The following is a 19,108-nucleotide window of genomic DNA, read 5'->3' as shown; positions in this document are numbered from 1 at the left end:
AGCCCAGATAATCATGTGATTGTAGTAATACTTTGATTAATAATCTGACAGCTCTTGAAACCTCTGATACTCCCAGTGACTTTCTGTTGATGTTACACACAAACATCTTTGTTAGAACTCGTTGCTTCTCTCTGTAGTTGAAATGGTGGATACAGCTAGATAAATTCTAGAGCTTGCAGTGATTCTGTGCAGGAGCAATCACAACAGCTGGGAGCCAAATAGATATTCTTGGTTTTCACCTACCTGCTTAGTGGTATCATCTTTCATTACAGGGGAAATGGAGGGGGCAAGATTCTTAGCTTTGCTGCCAGTGTTTGGTTAGCTACCTGTCCATCATAGGCACAGGATTTTGTTCCACTTGTCCCAAGCCATTCCGTGTAGTAATAAGCAGAACATCAAAAGAAAAATGTTTCCATCCCATTAATGCAACTGAGTTGATGAGCTTTGTGTATTACCAACAACCACACTAACTGGGAAATTACCTTTCTTTCACTTAAAAGTGTGAATTCAAGACTTTACATAGGAAGAGTCTGTTCACATGCCATTTTATGCTATAGTGGTTTATTCCTGAGCAGTACAACCTAGTAGTAACTTCAGAAGGGGGACCCTAGGTGACAGTTTTCAGACTAACTTCATGAGAACCTGTCTCTACTTGTATTGTCCCCACATTCCACTTATTTTTTCCTATGCAAAGGATTGTTTTTCTGTTGCTGCCTTATCTGATAAAAACAGATCAGTTTTGTCATATTTAATATAGTATAGAGTCCAACTTGTATCAGGAAAAATGACACCACAGATTTGTGAATCAGCATCAATAAAAATTTACTTTCATGGAGAGTACCCATTTCTGCCTATACTTTAAGATCAGCATGGATATAATTACAGATATACAGGCAAATGTCTCTGATGTTTCTTTAATTTCTGTTGCTGTAAAACTCAAGTGGGGTTGCACTGTAGGTATAGCTTTGACAAATTTTAAAATACACCTCAGTACTTGTTACCTTATAATTATCTTTAGAAATGAGAGTGCTAAAGAGGCCTTATTTCTTCTGCCAGCATTTTCAGAAGAGAATAAACTGAAGTCTGGTTTAAAATAATAGATGTAAAAAGTGAATGTATATTAATGAATTACTTTACTTACTCTTTGTCTATCTAGACAGCAACCTAATACTGTTTTAGCGGCACAAATTTACAGATACTTGGTATTTACATTAGATACTCCTTTGCTTCAAGTTTTTAATGATTTTAAATAAAATCACTTTTTTTTTTTTGTAGCCTTAGCTATATTTTCTAAGTTATTCAATTAAACAGAATTTAATAAATGAAACCTGGTAAATAGAAATCTATGTTTTATAGTCCTTCCTCTGTCTGTAGTTTCAGTTCAAGGGTCAGTCAATCAGTGTGGAAAAAATGCCTTTTATTATAAAGAATCCCCAACATGGAGTGTTTCTGAAAATTCGTGATCAGATGTTGCATGTTGGTTGGAAAATATTTTTCCTATAGCTGTATCTCCTTCTTTGTTTCAGTCTGAAAGCATTCATTTAAAGTTTATATTGTAACTATGACAAGAAACAAATATTTGCAGAGGAAAGGGAATGCCAGTGAAACACTCTATATCAAAAGAGTGAGTTAGACATTCAGAATGCTTTATCTCTTGGTTGCTTTATTGAAGGTGCACCTGTGGTTGAATTTAAATGAATAAATAATATTCTTAAACTAATGAATTCATGTCTGATAAAATTATTGTGAACATTTTCTCATAAATTTTGCAGATATTAATGAGTGCAATGAGGATCCCAACATCTGTCTCTTTGGATCTTGTACAAACACTCCAGGAGGTTTCCAGTGCATTTGTCCTACAGGTTTTGTGCTGTCTGATAATGGACGGAGATGTTTTGGTAAGTGTAAGGATGAAGTACTATAAAAGCTGATTCTAACAGGTAAGTACTGTGTAAAAAACATGAAAGAGTCCTCTGGGGCCCCCTCCCAAATGGCATTACGAGTGCTGGAAAGTGCTTTCAAAACAGCAAGAAAAATACTATCTTGACATCATTCCTTCTTGAGCTAGATATGCATTTTTTAACCAGTTAAGAGCTGCTTGCTTCACAAAATGTTATTTTGTTATTTTAGATACCCGCCAGAGCTTCTGTTTCACTAATTTTGAGAATGGGAAGTGCTCTGTCCCAAAGGCTTTCAACACCACAAAGGCAAAGTGTTGTTGCAGTAAAATGCCAGGAGAAGGATGGGGTGATCCTTGTGAGCTCTGCCCAAAGGAAGAAGAAGGTAACACACTCAGGATTCAAATAAAGCTTTTTAGGTGGGAGAAAAGGAAAAGTATGTTTGTTTTGTGTCCTTTTGATCATTTGAAAGAGAGATGTGTTTATCATTCTCTCTTATAGCCTTTAGTAGAATCATTATGGGGTAAACTAAACGAATAAAATCAAATAGAAGAAACTAAAGAAAAACAGCCTCAATTACTGTTTTGTCTGTGATGAGAAGTGAGCTGGTAACCTTCAACAATATGGAATCACAGATGCTGATGCATCTCATCTGCTTTAGGGAAGTGGATGAGTAAAACGGGACAGTGCTGAGGATCTCTGAAGTTATCAACACTTTCAGTTTTTTCTTCTCCAAATTTCAAGTGCAGAAAGGAAAATACATCATGTGCACTTGGAAGCTCAGCATGTTCCAGTACTGCTATCCTTCCTTAGAGGTGGTGTCACTTTCACATTTGGAAAATATAGCATGAGGGCTGTGATATAAACAGTTGAGATCAGAAAAATGCAATATAGATGATGTCTGATTTTAAATAGGTTTAACCATTTATCATGCTTCTCTTTCTCTCAGTTGCTCTCTATTTAAAAATATGTACCTCCACAGTTGCTTTTCAGGACCTCTGTCCATATGGTCATGGGACTATTCCTGGAATTGATGATACACGTGAAGGTAGGTATTCTTTGCCTTCTTAATTGGAAAAAAAAATTATACTTAAAGCTAGACCTGGATTTTGCACTGTGTGATGGCTTACTTCCCACAGCCCATGGGTGACAAGATTCTAACTTAATAAATGTGAATCATTATGAGGTAGATAAGAAGTTACCTTTGAAATCATCTGGAGAGAGACTAACAGAATGGGGTGCTTTGTTTTAAAAATATTTTATTAAGACTTGATGAAGAACAAATTAGCTAATAAGTGGTTGCTATTATCTTCCTACTTTTTAGATGTTAATGAATGCCTTGAAAGCCCAGGGATTTGCTCAAATGGTCACTGCATCAACACTGATGGATCCTTCCGCTGCGAGTGCCCAATGGGATACAACTTAGATTTCACTGGAGTACATTGTATCGGTGTGTCCCTATTTCATATATGTTAAGAGCTGTAGCATTTTAATTTAAAACACAATTAAAAGTGTGTCCCAGTTCTCTTCATCTTACATTTACTCATTCGTTATGTACAGATACTGATGAGTGTTCAATTGGCAACCCATGTGGGAATGGTACATGCACTAATGTGATTGGCAGTTTTGAATGCAACTGTCATGAAGGATTTGAGCCAGGGCCAATGATGAATTGTGAAGGTAATATGTCTTCTGTGTTTTCCCTTTGATTTCTGTACATCAAATTGCATTACTAGACAGGCATTTTGTTCTGTAAAAAGTTTCTCTGCTTCAGATATCTCATTGGGAAAGTAATAAATTGATTTAATCATTATTTTTGGTTTATCATGGGGCTTCTAAAATCATATGTTGTGTTAGTCTTTGTTTTGTTATTATACTGTTTGATGGAGAGGGGTAAAAAATGTATTTATATAACAAGTTGGGCCCCCAAAATAACCTCACCAAAAATACAGCTGTCCAGTTCAAAAATGCATGAATTTGCAGAGCATTTGCAGAAGCAGCTTAGTTATGAACTGACCTACTCACAACTGTAGTAACAAGTGAATTGTGTTGGATCCAGTGAACTGACATGACCACTGCTCTATCTATCTAGTCTTTTTTTCATCTCTCACTGTTCTGAAGTCCTAATTCAGCACAGTAAACAAAAATAAAATTTCTATTTAAAGGTAGTAAACTAAAAATTTCAGCGGCTCGTTCCTCTTAATAATTGTGGATCTAGGGAACATATGATTTGCACAGGAGAGCATTTCCCTGCTGAGTGGGTTTAGTATCCATTTATGAATCTGTTGTCCAAGAATCTGCCTGGTACAGTCTTGAAGCTACTGGTAACATCTGCATTTACAGCCTCTTGTGGCAGCAAGATGCAGAAGTTCGCCACTCTTACAACATAGAAAAATATTTTCTTTTATCTATTTTGAGCCAATCCTCTGTTAGTTTCAATAAATACCTCTTATTTATTGTAGCATGGAATTTGAGAACAACTACTTTGTTTTCATCAGATCCTTAACAGGATCCTTCTTAAAAAAATATTATTATTATTATTGTTTTTATGAATTGTAATTAGTTTACTTTTCAAAGTAAGAATTCATATTCTTACAGGTGAAAAAAAGCTGACATCTCCTTTTGCACACATATACATTTCAAAATTTGCATTTGATGAGAATCTAAGAACTGGCTCCAGCCTGTCATTCAAAATTCAAGTAGAATTCAAATTCCATCTTAATGGTATCACTGTTTTAATGCAGAGCTTCATTCAGATTCCCCTGAATGGTGACAGTAGAAGTACAGGTATAAAAACTTCTGGGTGATTGTTTTAAAACTTGGTGGAAAATGATGGTTTTGTTCCTTTCTGTTCAGATATAAATGAGTGTGCTCAGAACCCCTTGCTCTGTGCTTTTCGATGCATCAATACATACGGGTTCTATGAATGCACCTGTCCAGTTGGCTATGAACTGAGAGAAGACCAAAAGATGTGCAAGGGTAATGTAAACTCGCAAATTGTAGAATGTAAAATGTAAAATTGTCCCCACCTTCCATCACCCTGTGTTGTCTGAAGAGTATTCCTGATATTTCTGTGCATCTTACATTCATCTGTTCAGTGATATGTAGCAAACAATTGTTATTTTCTCTTTAAACACACAAATAAAATTTACATAAGAGCTCTATGTAGTGCTTTTTGTATACTTGCTGTGGAATGTAAAACCAAGAATGTCAGGATGATGAAATTCATCTTTTAACAGCTCCCAAATATTATTCCTATAACTGCAGTTAAGCAGATTTTTTTCAGTGCTTGTCTGCTAGGAAAGTCTGGATGTCCTTTTTCCTGAGAAAGTATTTGTTGTCTTTAGTAACTGAAGCTATTGCAAAGATGTTCAAACACAAAATGTTTGTGTTTTTCCAGATCTAGATGAATGTGCTGAAGGTCTCCATGACTGTGAATCAAGAGGCATGATGTGCAAAAATTTGATTGGTACCTTCATGTGCATTTGTCCTCCTGGAATGACACGGAGACCTGATGGAGAAGGCTGTACAGGTAAAGCTTAGAAAAGAAGGAAGACATCTGATGTAATTCCAAAAAGCAAACAGTTCTCTGTATGTGTGTTAAATAAACTTGAAAGTAGCAGTTCATTAGGGACACTTACTTAAGATATCTGTTAGTAGTCAATATCTTAAACTTTCTTTGTATTTTCAAGACTTGAGCCTCATCTGAAAGTAGTCCTAAAGGTCTAGGAAGTGTTTTAGAAGAAAAACTTTGTTTCTTTAGTTGTTCAACAAAGTCAGGAAGTTTTTCAGACACTTGTTAGACTTAAAGCATTAAGTAGCCAGACAAAAGAGACCTTATCTTGTAAATAAGAAGAAAAAGTATTGTAAATAGAAAGTTATATTTCCTTCTACAGTAATGCTGTCTGTAAATATTGTGTCAGCTCCTTAAGGAATTACAACTATGAAATTTTCATGTAACTGTTAGGCTTTATATATAAAAGTCACAGAGAGCAAGAGATGTGGATACTACCATAGCAAATCTGTTCACTATGCATGCAGAGAATATAGGAGGATTAGAGCCTTCATCTTAGGTGCAGAATATAAATTATGGAGTAAGGTATAATTAATAGAAAAGTCTTCCTTCTGCTTCATCAGTTGTTGATTTTTCTACTTCTTGCAAAATGCTGAACGCGTTTTACAGATCTGATACATTCTCTTGTAACAGTAACCTGCATTTGGTATTTTTGTATAGATGAAAATGAATGCCGTACCAAGCCAGGCATCTGTGAAAATGGTCGTTGCATGAATGTTATTGGGAGCTACCGATGTGACTGTAATGAAGGATTCCTGTCAAGCCCATCAGGGATTGAGTGTCTTGGTAAGTGCCATTTTCATACACATTCCAGCTTATATCAAAGAGTATAAAAGCAGCCGAGGATGTGGAGTGTAGATTAGGTTTCTGAGTACCTAACAATTGTTGCTCTTCGGTGAAAAAATTAAATAATATTCCTAATTAATTAGCATAATGATATCATATTAAATAATGACAGAGTGGGAAGCATCTTGAGAATGTGGGCTGAACTGAGCTATCAGGGGCCTGACATCCAGTTTGCAAACTGCAGAAACGTGCTGCTATCCAGGCAAATTACTTAGTTTTAAAAAAGCAGGATTTAGTTACCTTAACTAGATTACAAACTGGAATGCAAAGCAAACTGAAAAGTTTCCATGATCAGGACATGATTTTAATCAGCACAGTATTTCAGGTAGGCATCCAAATGTTCTCTGCTGTTAATGTAGACCATGAATATGAATAAAAAATATGTCTCAAAAAATATCAAAATATATTTAAAAGTTATTGAGGCATGGCTACACATTAAATACTGATGAATGATTTAATATTCAACAACCTTATTTGTTATCAGTACTCTTAGACTTGTCATTTTCACTATAAAACTACTTGTTCCATTTTTAAAAATCAAACAGAACTGCAGAATCTTAACGTTTTCATTATCAGTGTTCAAGTGTAGATTATTCAGAAGTGTTTTACAATACCAGCATGTGAAACTGCAAGAGTATGTAGGAGTGCATAAAGCACACTTGCATTAAAATACTTAGATTTGATTAGAATGCTTAGGTATGTGTACAGTGTGTAACCATCTGTCTGTAAATTGCCATTAGAACTGTGCTGACTTCATGGCAAAGCAGTAATATTCAAAGTGCAGAGTATTTCCTAAGGATTAGGACCAGATGGGAAAAGGCTGCTGCGGGCTGTTAACTCCAGCCAGTTATAACTGGCAAGGAAATATCCTGCTTTCATTATTGCTTTCTTATATATTTTTATGTATATATACATAATATGTATGTAATATACATAACATATACATGCATTATGCTTTGAAAATGATGCTTTGGGTTAGTTTGCTTGTTACTACTTGTTGTTGTTTTTTTTTTATGCTGTCCAGATGACACATGACTGAAAAATGAGTCTCACAGAAACAAACTATATCTTCAAAATTAAAGCACATACATTAAATCTTAATTTATACCATTTAAAATATATTCTGTTCACATTAAAATATGTTCCATCTCAAATCAGGGACAAGGCATTATATGTTCTTAAGGGTTTAAAGACCTGCACAAAATACGTTCCTATGGGAACACAAACCTGCTGAGTCCTGCTAACCACTAGGGTATCTAATACAAGTAGTGTTTTCCATGAGGACGACTTTATCTTATGAACCCAAAACAATTTTCATTTAAAGGCAGAATTCACCTTTTACCTGATTCATGTAAGAAATCTACAGATGATATTCTTATACTGTTAAACCAGAAAGTTGTCATGGTATTCTGAAATGTACAGTTTCAGAGGGATATGAAAGATTTAACTTTAAGACAAAAAGACAGTACCTTTCCTTTAGAAACATTAGCATCTTTCAGACTGTAGTTGACAATGTTTCCATTTATATTAACAGATTAGACAAGAGTCATAGTGTATTTAGAAGTATTGTCTCTTCAAAATTTAGAATTTCTATGATAACTGGACACTGGAATCTCGCTTCCACTCCCTGTTCAAAGCAAATGTGCAGGAGGGAATGATTGTGTAGTTCTTACTCATCGTTTGTGATAGATACTAATCAAAGCATTGAACAATAAAGTTCTATATATCTCTATACAATTCAATAGTGAATTGCATAGAGACTTGTAAGTGCTAAGGATTTTGTCATTTAAATCATATCAAGGTACAGATGATCAGATGCGCTAGTTTGGCCAGTAAAACAACACAAAACAAAACAACAGCCCAACCCCAAGAACCCCAACTCCAAAAATATATACTAAATACAAGCCAAGCATAGATAGCTTAAATAGGTACTCAGTTTGGCTTCCAAATTGTTTTATTATCAAGCAAGCTTGCCAGATATGCCTCAGGCCGTATCCTTCCTAGAAGTACAGCTCATACCAAGTGATACATGTACTGAACTTAAGGAATGCCTGGAATAAACTTGGAATCACAACAGATGTTCAGAAGACGTGACAAGTTTTTGAAAGGCTAGGTCAAAACAGACTTCATAGAGTTGTTGCTAATAATTTACTGCTGGCATGAGTTGACAAAGCCAGAGTAATACATCATATCCTTAATGGTGCAGATGTTTAGCTCCTACTCTTTCTTGATATCCTTTCCTTTTCCTTACAGATAACCGTCAAGGCTTTTGCTTTGCTGAAGTTCTACAGACAATGTGTCAGATGGCCTCAAGCAGCCGGAATCTTGTCACTAAATCTGAGTGCTGCTGTGATGGTGGCCGAGGCTGGGGTAACCAGTGTGAGCTCTGCCCGCTTCCTGGAACCACTCAATACAAGAAACTCTGTCCACATGGGCCAGGATATACCACAGATGGAAGAGGTATTTGCAGAGATGAAAGGAGGTAGAAAATGGTAAAGGAATTCACTCGCATACTTAAGAAAATGCAGTATTCTCTTTGAAGCTCCTTCGAAGAATTTCCTCTGAAATTTTATTTTTCAAATGCTGCTGCATGACCAGAAATTAAAAACATCTTTAAACGGTAGCTGCACTAGAAATACTTACAGCTGTGCATAATTTTCAGGGTTGAGATCTAAAGAAGGATCAACTGCTAACTAAAAGCAAGAAATGGTCCCGAAGCTTTTGAATGCTACATATAAGGCAGAAGGCAACAGCAGTTACTCGAACAACTGTTTCATTGAATGCTTTCTAGTTTCTATTTACACAGGAGAAACTAACATAAATTTTTAAGATGAAAAAGTGGTGAAAAAAGATATCTTACCAGTCACAACAAAATTCACTTCTACACATTGTTTTTTTTTGTTGTTGTTGTTTTTTTTTTTTTTTTTCTGATGGAACAAAACAGAAACCAGATTACCCAGTGAAATAACAAGAAATTTTGATGTAGAAAATGATAGTGAAAATTTCAGGAATATTTCTCCATGTGTTCAGGCCCGTTTTGAAAGACAAAGGGTAAAGTTACTGTCAGAAGCATGATGATGAGGAACTGTGGAAAAGTTGAAAAAAGAGGGTATTTCTTGCCCCTTCCCAGTAATATTTCCATGGCATTATGCAGGATCACAGAGTGGTTAGGTTTGGAAAGGACCTCTGGGTCCATCACCCCCAACCTGTGTTCCATCAGAGACACCTGGAGCAAGGTGCCCAGGACCACATCCAGGTGGCTTTGGAAGATCTCCAGGTAGGCATTTCAAAAGCCTCTCTGGGCAATCTGTGACAGTGTTTCATCACTAGCATAGCACATAAGTGCTTCCTGGTATTCAGAGGGAAATTTCTGTGCTCTGGTTTGTGCCCACTGCCTCTTAGTACTGGGAGCCACCAATCATCATCCTGCTTGCAGCCTCCTTTCAGGTTATATTTATCAAATCTCCCCTGAGACGCTTCCTGTCTGACCTGGACATCCCAGCTCTCCAAGGCTTTCTTTGTAGGCTTCAAGGCTTTTTTTCTTTTTTCTCACTAAATGCTAGTCACTTCATCATCTTGGTGGACCTCCTGTGAACATTTCCAGTCTATCCATGTCTATACTGTTTGGGAATGGGAGGCCATCACTGAGCACAGTACCCAGGCACAGCCTAACCAATGCTGAGAAGACCATTGGTAGAACCTGCTCTTTTTTTACTTTGTATTTTTTTATTCAGAAGGAAGAGTGAATGATAGATGTCAAATTCAAAGCTAATACTTATTTTTTAATGAGTATTTTATAATATTTTTTTCCATGTGTGATATTTTCTTCCCAGATATTGATGAATGTAAGGTCATGCCAAACCTTTGTAGAAATGGACAATGTATCAACACTATGGGCTCATTCCGCTGCTTTTGCAAGGTTGGATATACAACTGACATAAGCAGCACATCCTGTGTGGGTAAGCTTCAGCCTCTTCTATTTTTTATTTTTTTTAATTGGTCCATAATTACACAGTCCAACTCTCTGTCACCCTTTGTAAGCCTCTGTGTGTCAAAGTGGTTTTTATCTCTTTATTTCTTCCCTCTTTTCTTTATTTGTCTTCCTAATATGTCTTTCTGGTTTTATATTTCATTTTGCAAAATGGGGGAACAAGCTATAATTGGCAGTATTCCTGCAGTAGAATGAGCACTGAAATATGTTCCAGCTGTCTAACCGTTCTGACTGACAAAGGAACTAACTGCTTCGGAACTAACTGCTTCGTTTTTCTGTTGATTAATTCATCTACGTATATCATAGTATGCCTGAGAAGGAATCCTTTGTCTGTAAATGAAAATATTAATGTCACTGTCACTCTGATGTTTAACTCTGCAACTGTATGGCAACTCCATAAAGAATAAATGGTGACAATAGGGAAAGAAATGAAAATTCTGAAAAAATGTAAATCAGTTGCTTTTTCTACAGTTTTCTCTTAAATAAAGTGCTGCTTAGGAAACATCTTTCAAACAAACCAGTACAAGACATATTTAATAATTCCTCTCTTTAGATCTGGATGAGTGCTCCCAGTCTCCTAAACCATGCAATTTTATCTGCAAGAATTCAGAAGGGAGCTATCAATGCTCATGTCCTCGAGGCTACATCCTTCAAGAAGATGGAAAGACGTGTAAAGGTAAGTGAAATTAAACACGGTAATTATAATTTTATTGCACTTTGATTGAAATAATTTTGAAGTGTAATTATTTTTAAAAGTGAGATAATAATATTTAATTATTTTTAAAATGATTTTTAAAATCTTACTTCCAGATCTTGATGAATGTCAAACGAAGCAACACAATTGTCAGTTTCTCTGTGTCAACACCCTTGGAGGCTTTACATGCAAATGTCCACCTGGTTTTACTCAACATCACACAGCTTGTATTGGTAAGAAAAAAATAAGTTTTTTCTATAAAAGGAACTTCCTCAATTTTTATCATTGTTTTTTCAACATATAAACAATGTTAATTTGGAACAATAATATCAGCAGTCCAGAAAGCAGGTCTTGAAAAGCAACAGTTACAGCTAAAGTAAAATGAAAGGGTATCCACCAACTGTATTTTCTAGCTTAGTAAACAGTTATATCTATTTAATACATGTTATTATATTCTAAGTATAACCACATGGACACAAAGGAGTAAAGTATTAAAATCTGATGTAAAATGTAGTTAAAAAAAAACAAAAAACTGCCTTTTCTTCTTTAATAGATACAGATGTCTTTAGATCTCAAGCATATGAATCTTGCTAACTGGAACTATTTTAGTTAAGCTAATACAGAGGTGCAGCATTTTTCCTCTGTCAGCAATTACATACCTCGGACTTCCAGACTCATAAATGAATCATAACCTGTGCTTCCAATTTATTAAGTACTTATAGTTCTGTATGAGTTATCAGATCATCTGAAATTTGAATATGAAAAGGAACATTTTTAAGATCAGTGTTTGCATCTCTGTGGTTTTCATCCTCAAAAAAAGTGTTTTATGAACATGCATAACATCTTATCCCAAAGGATACTATCTTTTTCTCTACGCTGTTTATTTTTAAGATAACAATGAATGTGGATCTCAGCCATCACTCTGTGGATCAAAAGGAATTTGCCAAAACACTCCTGGAAGTTTTACCTGTGAATGCCAAAGGGGATTTTCTCTGGATTCTACTGGATTAAACTGTGAAGGTAACTAGTGAAGGTCAATTTATTTTCATAGTGCAAATACATACCTCTGTGTACAGCTGGTCCTATGATGTCAAAGATAAATCACATTCATAAAACAGAGCAGCAGACAGTAAAAGTATGTACCAACAGTAAATGGGAACATATTTGAGGTATTTAAAATGGAAATGTATGGGCGAACGTACTGCCTGACTCTTTCAAACAAGCTAGAATTAAAAAGGGCTATTTGGTTGAGCAGTCAACTATTTTCAGAGTGTCATTTCGCCTTCATATAAGGCTTATTCATAAATATATATATATATGTATATATATTTTTTTCCTTTCATGTACTCTGACAGGAATCTACCTTTTTTTTTCTTTTTCTACTTATAATCATCTTCCTGAAGGTATCTAATATCAGATTCTAAAATTCCTACTTTCATGTCTTTCATATTTTTATCTTTCTTTCTTGGCCCAAAAAGGAGCTCCAGTCAACAAATCTGGATTCTGGAGTTCCAATGCCTTTAGTGGGTCTCAGATACTGAACAAAGAAGGAAGAGGTGCACAGATTTATGACATATCAAAATGTCAGTTACTTTGATGAAAGCGTTTAAAATAGGAATTGATATTTGGAGCATATCTTTGGAGTAAAAGTGCAGCTTATGCAGGAGTTGTAAGAAGCATGGTCTTCTGTCAGTTTACTTTGTTCTCTTTAAGTACATTCATCCTTCTTGCATATTTTACCCAGTAGCTGTAAAACAAAGCACTAAATTACATGTACCAAGGCATTCACAAGATACGTAACTAACTAAACCACCAGAACTGCTCTATGTGTGTTTAGTGACAAGAGAGCAGCCTGGCAGTGTTGTTTTCTGGACTTGAGGCTTAGGGACATGGCAGTTCCATGGAATTTGTGGACGACTGTGGACATCTGGAGTGTAACTTAGTATTTGTGGTATTGTTAATTACATTATTTTATTTTTTACTGGCATTGCGAGCTGTACCTGACACACTTGTCTACTTACAATGGCTTGGTATGTAGTTATTTCTAATGGCAGACACTGTTTCATATTGTTGTGTTTTTACATTTTGGTTTAATTTGTGGCTTTCTCCTTTGTTTACATATTGATTACAGATTTTATGGCTGGCTTTTCTTCTCAATTGCTAAGGTGAACAAGTGTACTACAGCCAAATGTGTTCCTCACATTGCCGTAAGGAAGACCCGGGGAACTACAGGCCTGTCAGCCTGACCTCAGTATCAGGGAAAGTTATGGAACAGATGTTATTGAGGGAGATCACACGACACGTGCATGGCAATAAAGGGATCAGACCCAGCCAGCACGGGTTCACCAGGGGCAGGTCGTGCTTGTCCAACCTCATCTCCTTCTATGACTGGGTGACCAGACAGGTAGATGAGGGAAAGGCTGTTGATGTAGTCTACCTGGACTTCAGCAAGGCCTTTGACACGGTCTCCCACAGTATTCTCCTAAGGAAACTGGCAGCCCGTGGTGTGGACAGGTTCACTCTTCTCTGGGTGGAGAACTGGCTGGAGGGCCGTGCCCAGAGGGTAGTGGTTAATGGAGTTAAGTCCAGCTGGCGTCCTGTAACGAGTGGTGTCCCCCAAGGGTCAGTTTTGGGGCCCATCTTGTTTAATATCTTTATTGATGACCTAGACGAGGGAATTGAGTGTACCCTCAGTAAGTTTGCAGATGACACAAAGCTGGGAGGATGTGTCGAACTGCCTGAGGGTAGGGAGGCCCTTCAGAGGGATTTGGATAGGCTGAACAGCTGGGCTGAGCAAAATGGGATGAGGTTCAATAAGACCAAGTGCCGGGTCCTGCACTTTGGCCACAATAACCCCATGCAATGCTATAGGCTTGGGGCAGAATGGCTTGAAGAATGTAGAGAGGAAAAGGACCTGGGGGTGTTGGTTGATGCTCGGCTCAACATGAGCCGGCAGTGTGCCCAGGTGGCTAAGAAGGCCAACAGCATCCTGGCCTGTATTAGAAATAGTGTATCCAGCAGGAGCAGGGAGGTGATCATCCCCCTGTACTCAGCTCTGGTACGGCCGCACCTCGAGTACTGTGTTCAGTTTTGGGCCCCTCACTACAAGAAGGACATTGAGGCCCTGGAGCGTGTTCAGAGAAGGGCAACAAAACTGGTGAGGGGCCTGGAGCACAAGTCTTATGAGGAGCGGCTGAGGGAGCTGGGATTGTTTAGTCTGGAGAAGAGGAGGCTCAGAGGAGACCTTATTGCACTCTACCACTTCCTGAAGGGGGGTTGTGGTGAGGAGGGGGTAGGCCTCTTCTCCCTGATAAGTAATGACAGGACGAGAGGGAATGGCCACAAGTTGCGCCAGGGAAGATTTAGATTAGACCTCAGGAAGCATTTCTTTTCTGAAAGAGTGGTCAGGCACTGGAATGGCCTGCCTAGGGAGGTGGTTGAGGCACCATCCCTAGCGCTGTTCAAGAAGCGTTTAGATGAGGTGCTAAAGGACTTAATTTAGTAGTTGGGTAGAGATAGTGATAGGAGGATGGTTGGACTAGATGATCTTATAGGTCCTTTCCAACCTTATGAACTTATGAACTTATGAACTCACACTCAAACACTTCAGAGTGTTCTAGGAAACTGAAGGCTTAGTTCTGCAGAGTTGGTTTGAAAACTGAAGTCCAGTTCCAGTTCTGTTCTAAACATAACATCAAAACAACATTATGAGTAGTTACAAGGAATAGTCTTTCTTCTCCAAATCTGAGTCATGTAAAGGTTCAGAAACTTCTGTTTGATTATTGATAGACAGGAAGTTGAGCTTTCCAAACAGACATCCTCAACAGCTTAGAATAGTATTCCTCTGTCATTAATACTGGAGTTTGGCTGATGATCGAAGTGAGAGTAACATATTTCACAACATGTTTATTGAAGTAATTATTTCATGTTCTACTTCTCTCTCAAATGCAAAGATGTGGACGAATGTGATGGCAATCATAGATGCCAGCATGGCTGTCAAAACATCCTTGGTGGATACAGATGTGGATGCCCACAAGGGTATATTCAGCATTACCAGTGGAATCAGTGTGTTGGTAAGGAAACAAAATGCACAGAATACATTTGAATAGCAAAACTGTCATTGTGATTTCAGTAAGAACCATCCGGTGAGGAGAAGGAACAGCACTGTGTATGTCTGCAAAGGATATGCAAGCACACAGTTTTTTTAATCCCTCTATCCTTCCCTTCATCAACTTCATACTCCCAGTGTAGTTCTGAAGACAAATAGAAAACATATCCACATTCATAACATATCTTGTTAAAACTCTGTGTGACAAGGTGTCTCTCCTAATTTGACTCCCTTCTCAGGAAAATCCTCATCTTGGACAGGTGGAAAGGTGTTCCCTGAATTCAATTCAGGCTTAAAGCAAACAGCTCTGTTGAAGAAAAAAAAAAATCAGTTTTTCATGAATAAGAATCCTGTGTCACCATTAATTTTTTGGAAATAATGTAGGACAGTGTCTATAGCAAAAACACAGAAAAAATACCAGAATAATAATAAAGGGTTTTCTACTTTTGAAATACAGTGTGAGGACTTGCATTAGTTCATTAGGCAGGTGATAAGGACAAATTAATTAGCTTAACAGTTTTTTCTTCCTGTGGGTCATTCAGTCCATTGTTTCTTCTCTGTGTTTCATTAAGTAAGTCAATTCTCACATCATACAGAATGTAAGAAATAAAAACACATATAAATGAAAAACAGCACAGCCAAACTACCCTGTCCTGTATAATTCAATAATCAAAGGATAGCTGTGAGCAGTGATGTAGATCTCCTGTAGGTTGATCTTACTGTCCTGTTGCACATCAAAATCATTTTTTACATATGCTTTAGACTAAATAACATGCCACACAGTTTTTCTTAAGATGCAGCTGACACCATCACTCCTTAATAGTGCTGCTCAACACAAAAAGCAGGAACGCACAGGTAACAATTCCCAAAAATCTCCCAAACCATCTGTAGTCACTGAAAGTGGAATAAAGATGGACAGTCCTCAAAAGAACATGACTTACAGTAACTGCAGGCAAAATGGTAGAGCACGCATCAGCTACGCTGGAGATATCACCTACGGGGAATCAGTACCTTGCTAAGATAAATGAAATAAGCAGAATACCTACCAATTATCATATACATCATCTTTCATACAATAAACTACTTTCCTCACTCATTTTTCACAAGATAATCTGCAGCCAAATCAGTCAGACTGGGTGGAGGAGCCATCTCTGTATCTTACTGATGACAGTTCTTGTTTTTTCTTTGATTGTAGGTGGCTGTTCAGATTGTCTTTCCCCTAACAGTACCTGAAGTTTTCTACTACAAATATGTAGTACCTCCACCCTATCTCTAGCTAACTATGAACACTATTATGGTCCAAGTATGACTGAAGTTCCAACTCTTTTCTCTTCTGTGAATCTCATGTAGTAGGAATATACCCTGCCAGGATAAAGAGTATTGGCATGGACCTCTAAACAAAACTGGAGACATGCCTTGGAAGAATGCAGAGCTTTGAGGAGAAGCCTAGAAGTAACATTATCCCAAAACACCTTTACCAGCTTTTTAAGTTTGGGACTTCAGCCAGTGTATTTTTAATTCGTTGACCATGTCTCTGTACTAAGGTCATGGACGTAGCAGAGTTGAAGGACTTGCATATGTTCTGATTTGTTTGCTACATGTGCCTGTCTGATGTCTGTCCAGATTAGAAGGTACCAATACATTTTTATTTGCTTTCTAGATGAAAACGAGTGTTCCAATCCTAACACATGTGGCTCTGCTTCTTGCTACAACACACTTGGAAGTTACAAGTGTGCCTGCCCTTCTGGATTTTCTTATGACCAGTTTTCCAGTGCATGCCATGATGTGAATGAATGTTCTTCTGCCAAGAACCCCTGCAATTATGGTTGTTCCAACACTGAAGGTGGTTATCTTTGTGGCTGTCCACCAGGCTATTACAGAATTGGACAAGGGTAAGTATATTACACACAGTGCTTCATCAGAGGGTCATTCAAAAGGGGACAGAAAGGCATGATGGCAGGACACTCAGTCTGAAGAGCTAGTGAAGGACAAGCTACTGAATAATGTTTTTTCCTTAATTTTTTGTGAACAATATACACAAGCAGTATATAAACCAAGTACTAAAACAAAGAAGAAGTCTGCATCTGCAGCATGACACCCATTTTAAATTTAACACATAACCAACATTATGCAGTTAGTTCTGATTTCTCCACTGGTATCATAACAAGAAATATCCAGCATATTTGAAAGGTCATGACAGTCCTATGAAGTGTTCACTAACTGGAAAAGAGGAAGGGAAAGAAAGAAGATGCAGGGAACTACAGACCAGTCAGCCTCACCTCTTTGCCTGGCAAGATCATGAAGCAGATCCTCCTGAAGGCTCTACTAAGGCACATGGAAAATAAAGATGAGGTGATTGGTGGTAACCAACATGGCTTCACCGAGGGCAAGTCATGCCTGACAAACTTGGTGACCTTTTATGATGGAGTTACAGTATCATTAGAAAAATGAAGAGCAACTGACATCAATTAGCTGGGCTTGTGCAACGCGACTGTCCCTCACAACATCCTGAGAGGTTGGTGCATGCCAACCTCATGTTCAACAAGGCCAAGTGCAAGTTGTTGCACCTGGGTCAGGGCAGTCCCAAGAACAAATCGAGGCTGGGCTGAGAATGGCTTGAGAACGGCCCTGAGGAGAGGGATTTGGTGATGAAAGACTCAGCATAAGTCAGCAGTGTGTGCTTGCAGCCCAGAAGGCAAACTGTATCCTGGGTTGTATCAAGAGAGGTATGACTAGCTGGTTGAGGGAGGTGATCCTGCCCCTCTATTCTGCTCTTGTGAGACCCCACCTGAATTGCTCTGTCCAGTTCTGGAGCCCCCAACACAAGAGGTTTAAGACACACTGATAAACTCAGAATGTTAAACACAAATGAGTATCATCCTGATACATGACAAACACTAAAATCTCTATTTCCAAACTCAGGGAATATTGGTTTTGCTTTGTTTCCTCATTATGTCTGTAAATGAAAGTTAGAAAAACTTACCTTCAGCCAGCAGTTCCATTTCATTCAGTATGTTAATGTATGTAATTCACTAGTGCAAAGAAAATTAATTGACAGACACCTTGGTGAAGAAAGAAAAAGGAACAGGATACAAAAACCATAGTACAGATTTTATGCACTCACTTTCTATTTAATTGGACAGTTCATAAAACTGTAAGAGCTAAAACAACTGCTTTTATCAACAGCCACTGTGTCTCAGGGATGGGATTTAACAAAGGCCAGTACCTGCCTGTGGATGGAGATGCTGATGAAGAAAATGCTTTATCCCCTGAAACCTGTTACGAGTGCAAAATCAATGGCTATCTGAAAAAAGACAACAGGAAGAAGAGAAGTCTTAATGACACTGTATGTATCAGGAAAACTAAGTACTATTAACAGTTTTAATTTGAGGTATTTTCAGAGATTCAACACTAAACACTGTCAGTAAGTGGAGGGAGTTTTATTACAGGCCATATTCAGTGGAAAATAATCTGTTTTTCCCTGTTTGCTTCATAATTTTTACGCTTTTGTCCTATTGGCATGAATGTTCTAGCAGTCAGAAAGACTTCAGTGGTTATCAGCAGCTCAAATTTTTAAAGCTTTTCCAGTCTGAGATGTGGTCTAGTTCCTCAAAGTATCTCAAATTCAGTTTTCCTGTAATTAGGGATTGCTGGGACAGTTGTCATTTCTGCAGACTGTTCTGCTGTCAAGAGTTGTTTGGACAGCATCCTGCAGTCTTGGACAGCTAAATGTATCTTTTTGCAGATTGCTGGAGTCTAAGTAAGTTTTCCTGGCTGCCTGTAGCTGTGGGGGAACTAGAGTCTGTGGCCTAAGCTGATGAGGACCTTGCTTAATTCCTATGTTTGTCAAATTGCTGAGGGTGCTAGAAAATTACAGTTCCGATTTAAATTGTTGTTCTTATTTTTCATGGACTTATTTATAAAAATAAGTTATGGAATACTCATAAAAGGCGAGCCATAATATTTATGCCTGTTAGATATGTTTGTGTTTGTTTCA

The 19,108-nt window shown here is 37.6% G+C and overlaps 1 protein-coding gene across 4 annotated transcripts in view; it reads left to right on the top strand.

Annotated features, from left to right (window-relative positions):
- The window catches only part of FBN2 (fibrillin 2), a 166,125-nt gene that overhangs the window by 143,317 nt on the left and 3,700 nt on the right, over positions 1-19,108 (top strand). For all 4 annotated transcript variants that reach the window (XM_065745582.1, XM_065745581.1, XM_065745584.1 and 1 more), the window contains exons 49-64: positions 1,773-1,898; positions 2,131-2,283; positions 2,881-2,946; positions 3,223-3,348; positions 3,459-3,578; positions 4,755-4,877; positions 5,299-5,430; positions 6,133-6,258; positions 8,572-8,778; positions 10,152-10,277; positions 10,863-10,985; positions 11,120-11,236; positions 11,895-12,023; positions 14,957-15,076; positions 16,772-17,003; positions 18,298-18,457. In XM_065745582.1, coding sequence (XP_065601654.1) covers positions 1,773-1,898; positions 2,131-2,283; positions 2,881-2,946; positions 3,223-3,348; positions 3,459-3,578; positions 4,755-4,877; positions 5,299-5,430; positions 6,133-6,258; positions 8,572-8,778; positions 10,152-10,277; positions 10,863-10,985; positions 11,120-11,236; positions 11,895-12,023; positions 14,957-15,076; positions 16,772-17,003; positions 18,298-18,457 — 2,186 coding nt within the window. The remainder of the gene's footprint in view (positions 1-1,772; positions 1,899-2,130; positions 2,284-2,880; positions 2,947-3,222; positions 3,349-3,458; positions 3,579-4,754; positions 4,878-5,298; positions 5,431-6,132; positions 6,259-8,571; positions 8,779-10,151; positions 10,278-10,862; positions 10,986-11,119; positions 11,237-11,894; positions 12,024-14,956; positions 15,077-16,771; positions 17,004-18,297; positions 18,458-19,108) is intronic.

Source organism: Cyrtonyx montezumae, unplaced genomic scaffold, assembly GCF_038088225.1.
Source record: "Cyrtonyx montezumae isolate F1298 unplaced genomic scaffold, pur_monq_1.0 scaffold_36, whole genome shotgun sequence".
NCBI lineage: Eukaryota > Metazoa > Chordata > Aves > Galliformes > Odontophoridae > Cyrtonyx > Cyrtonyx montezumae.
Note: the sequence above shows the minus strand (reverse complement) of the source record. Positions and strands in the feature narration are given on the sequence as shown.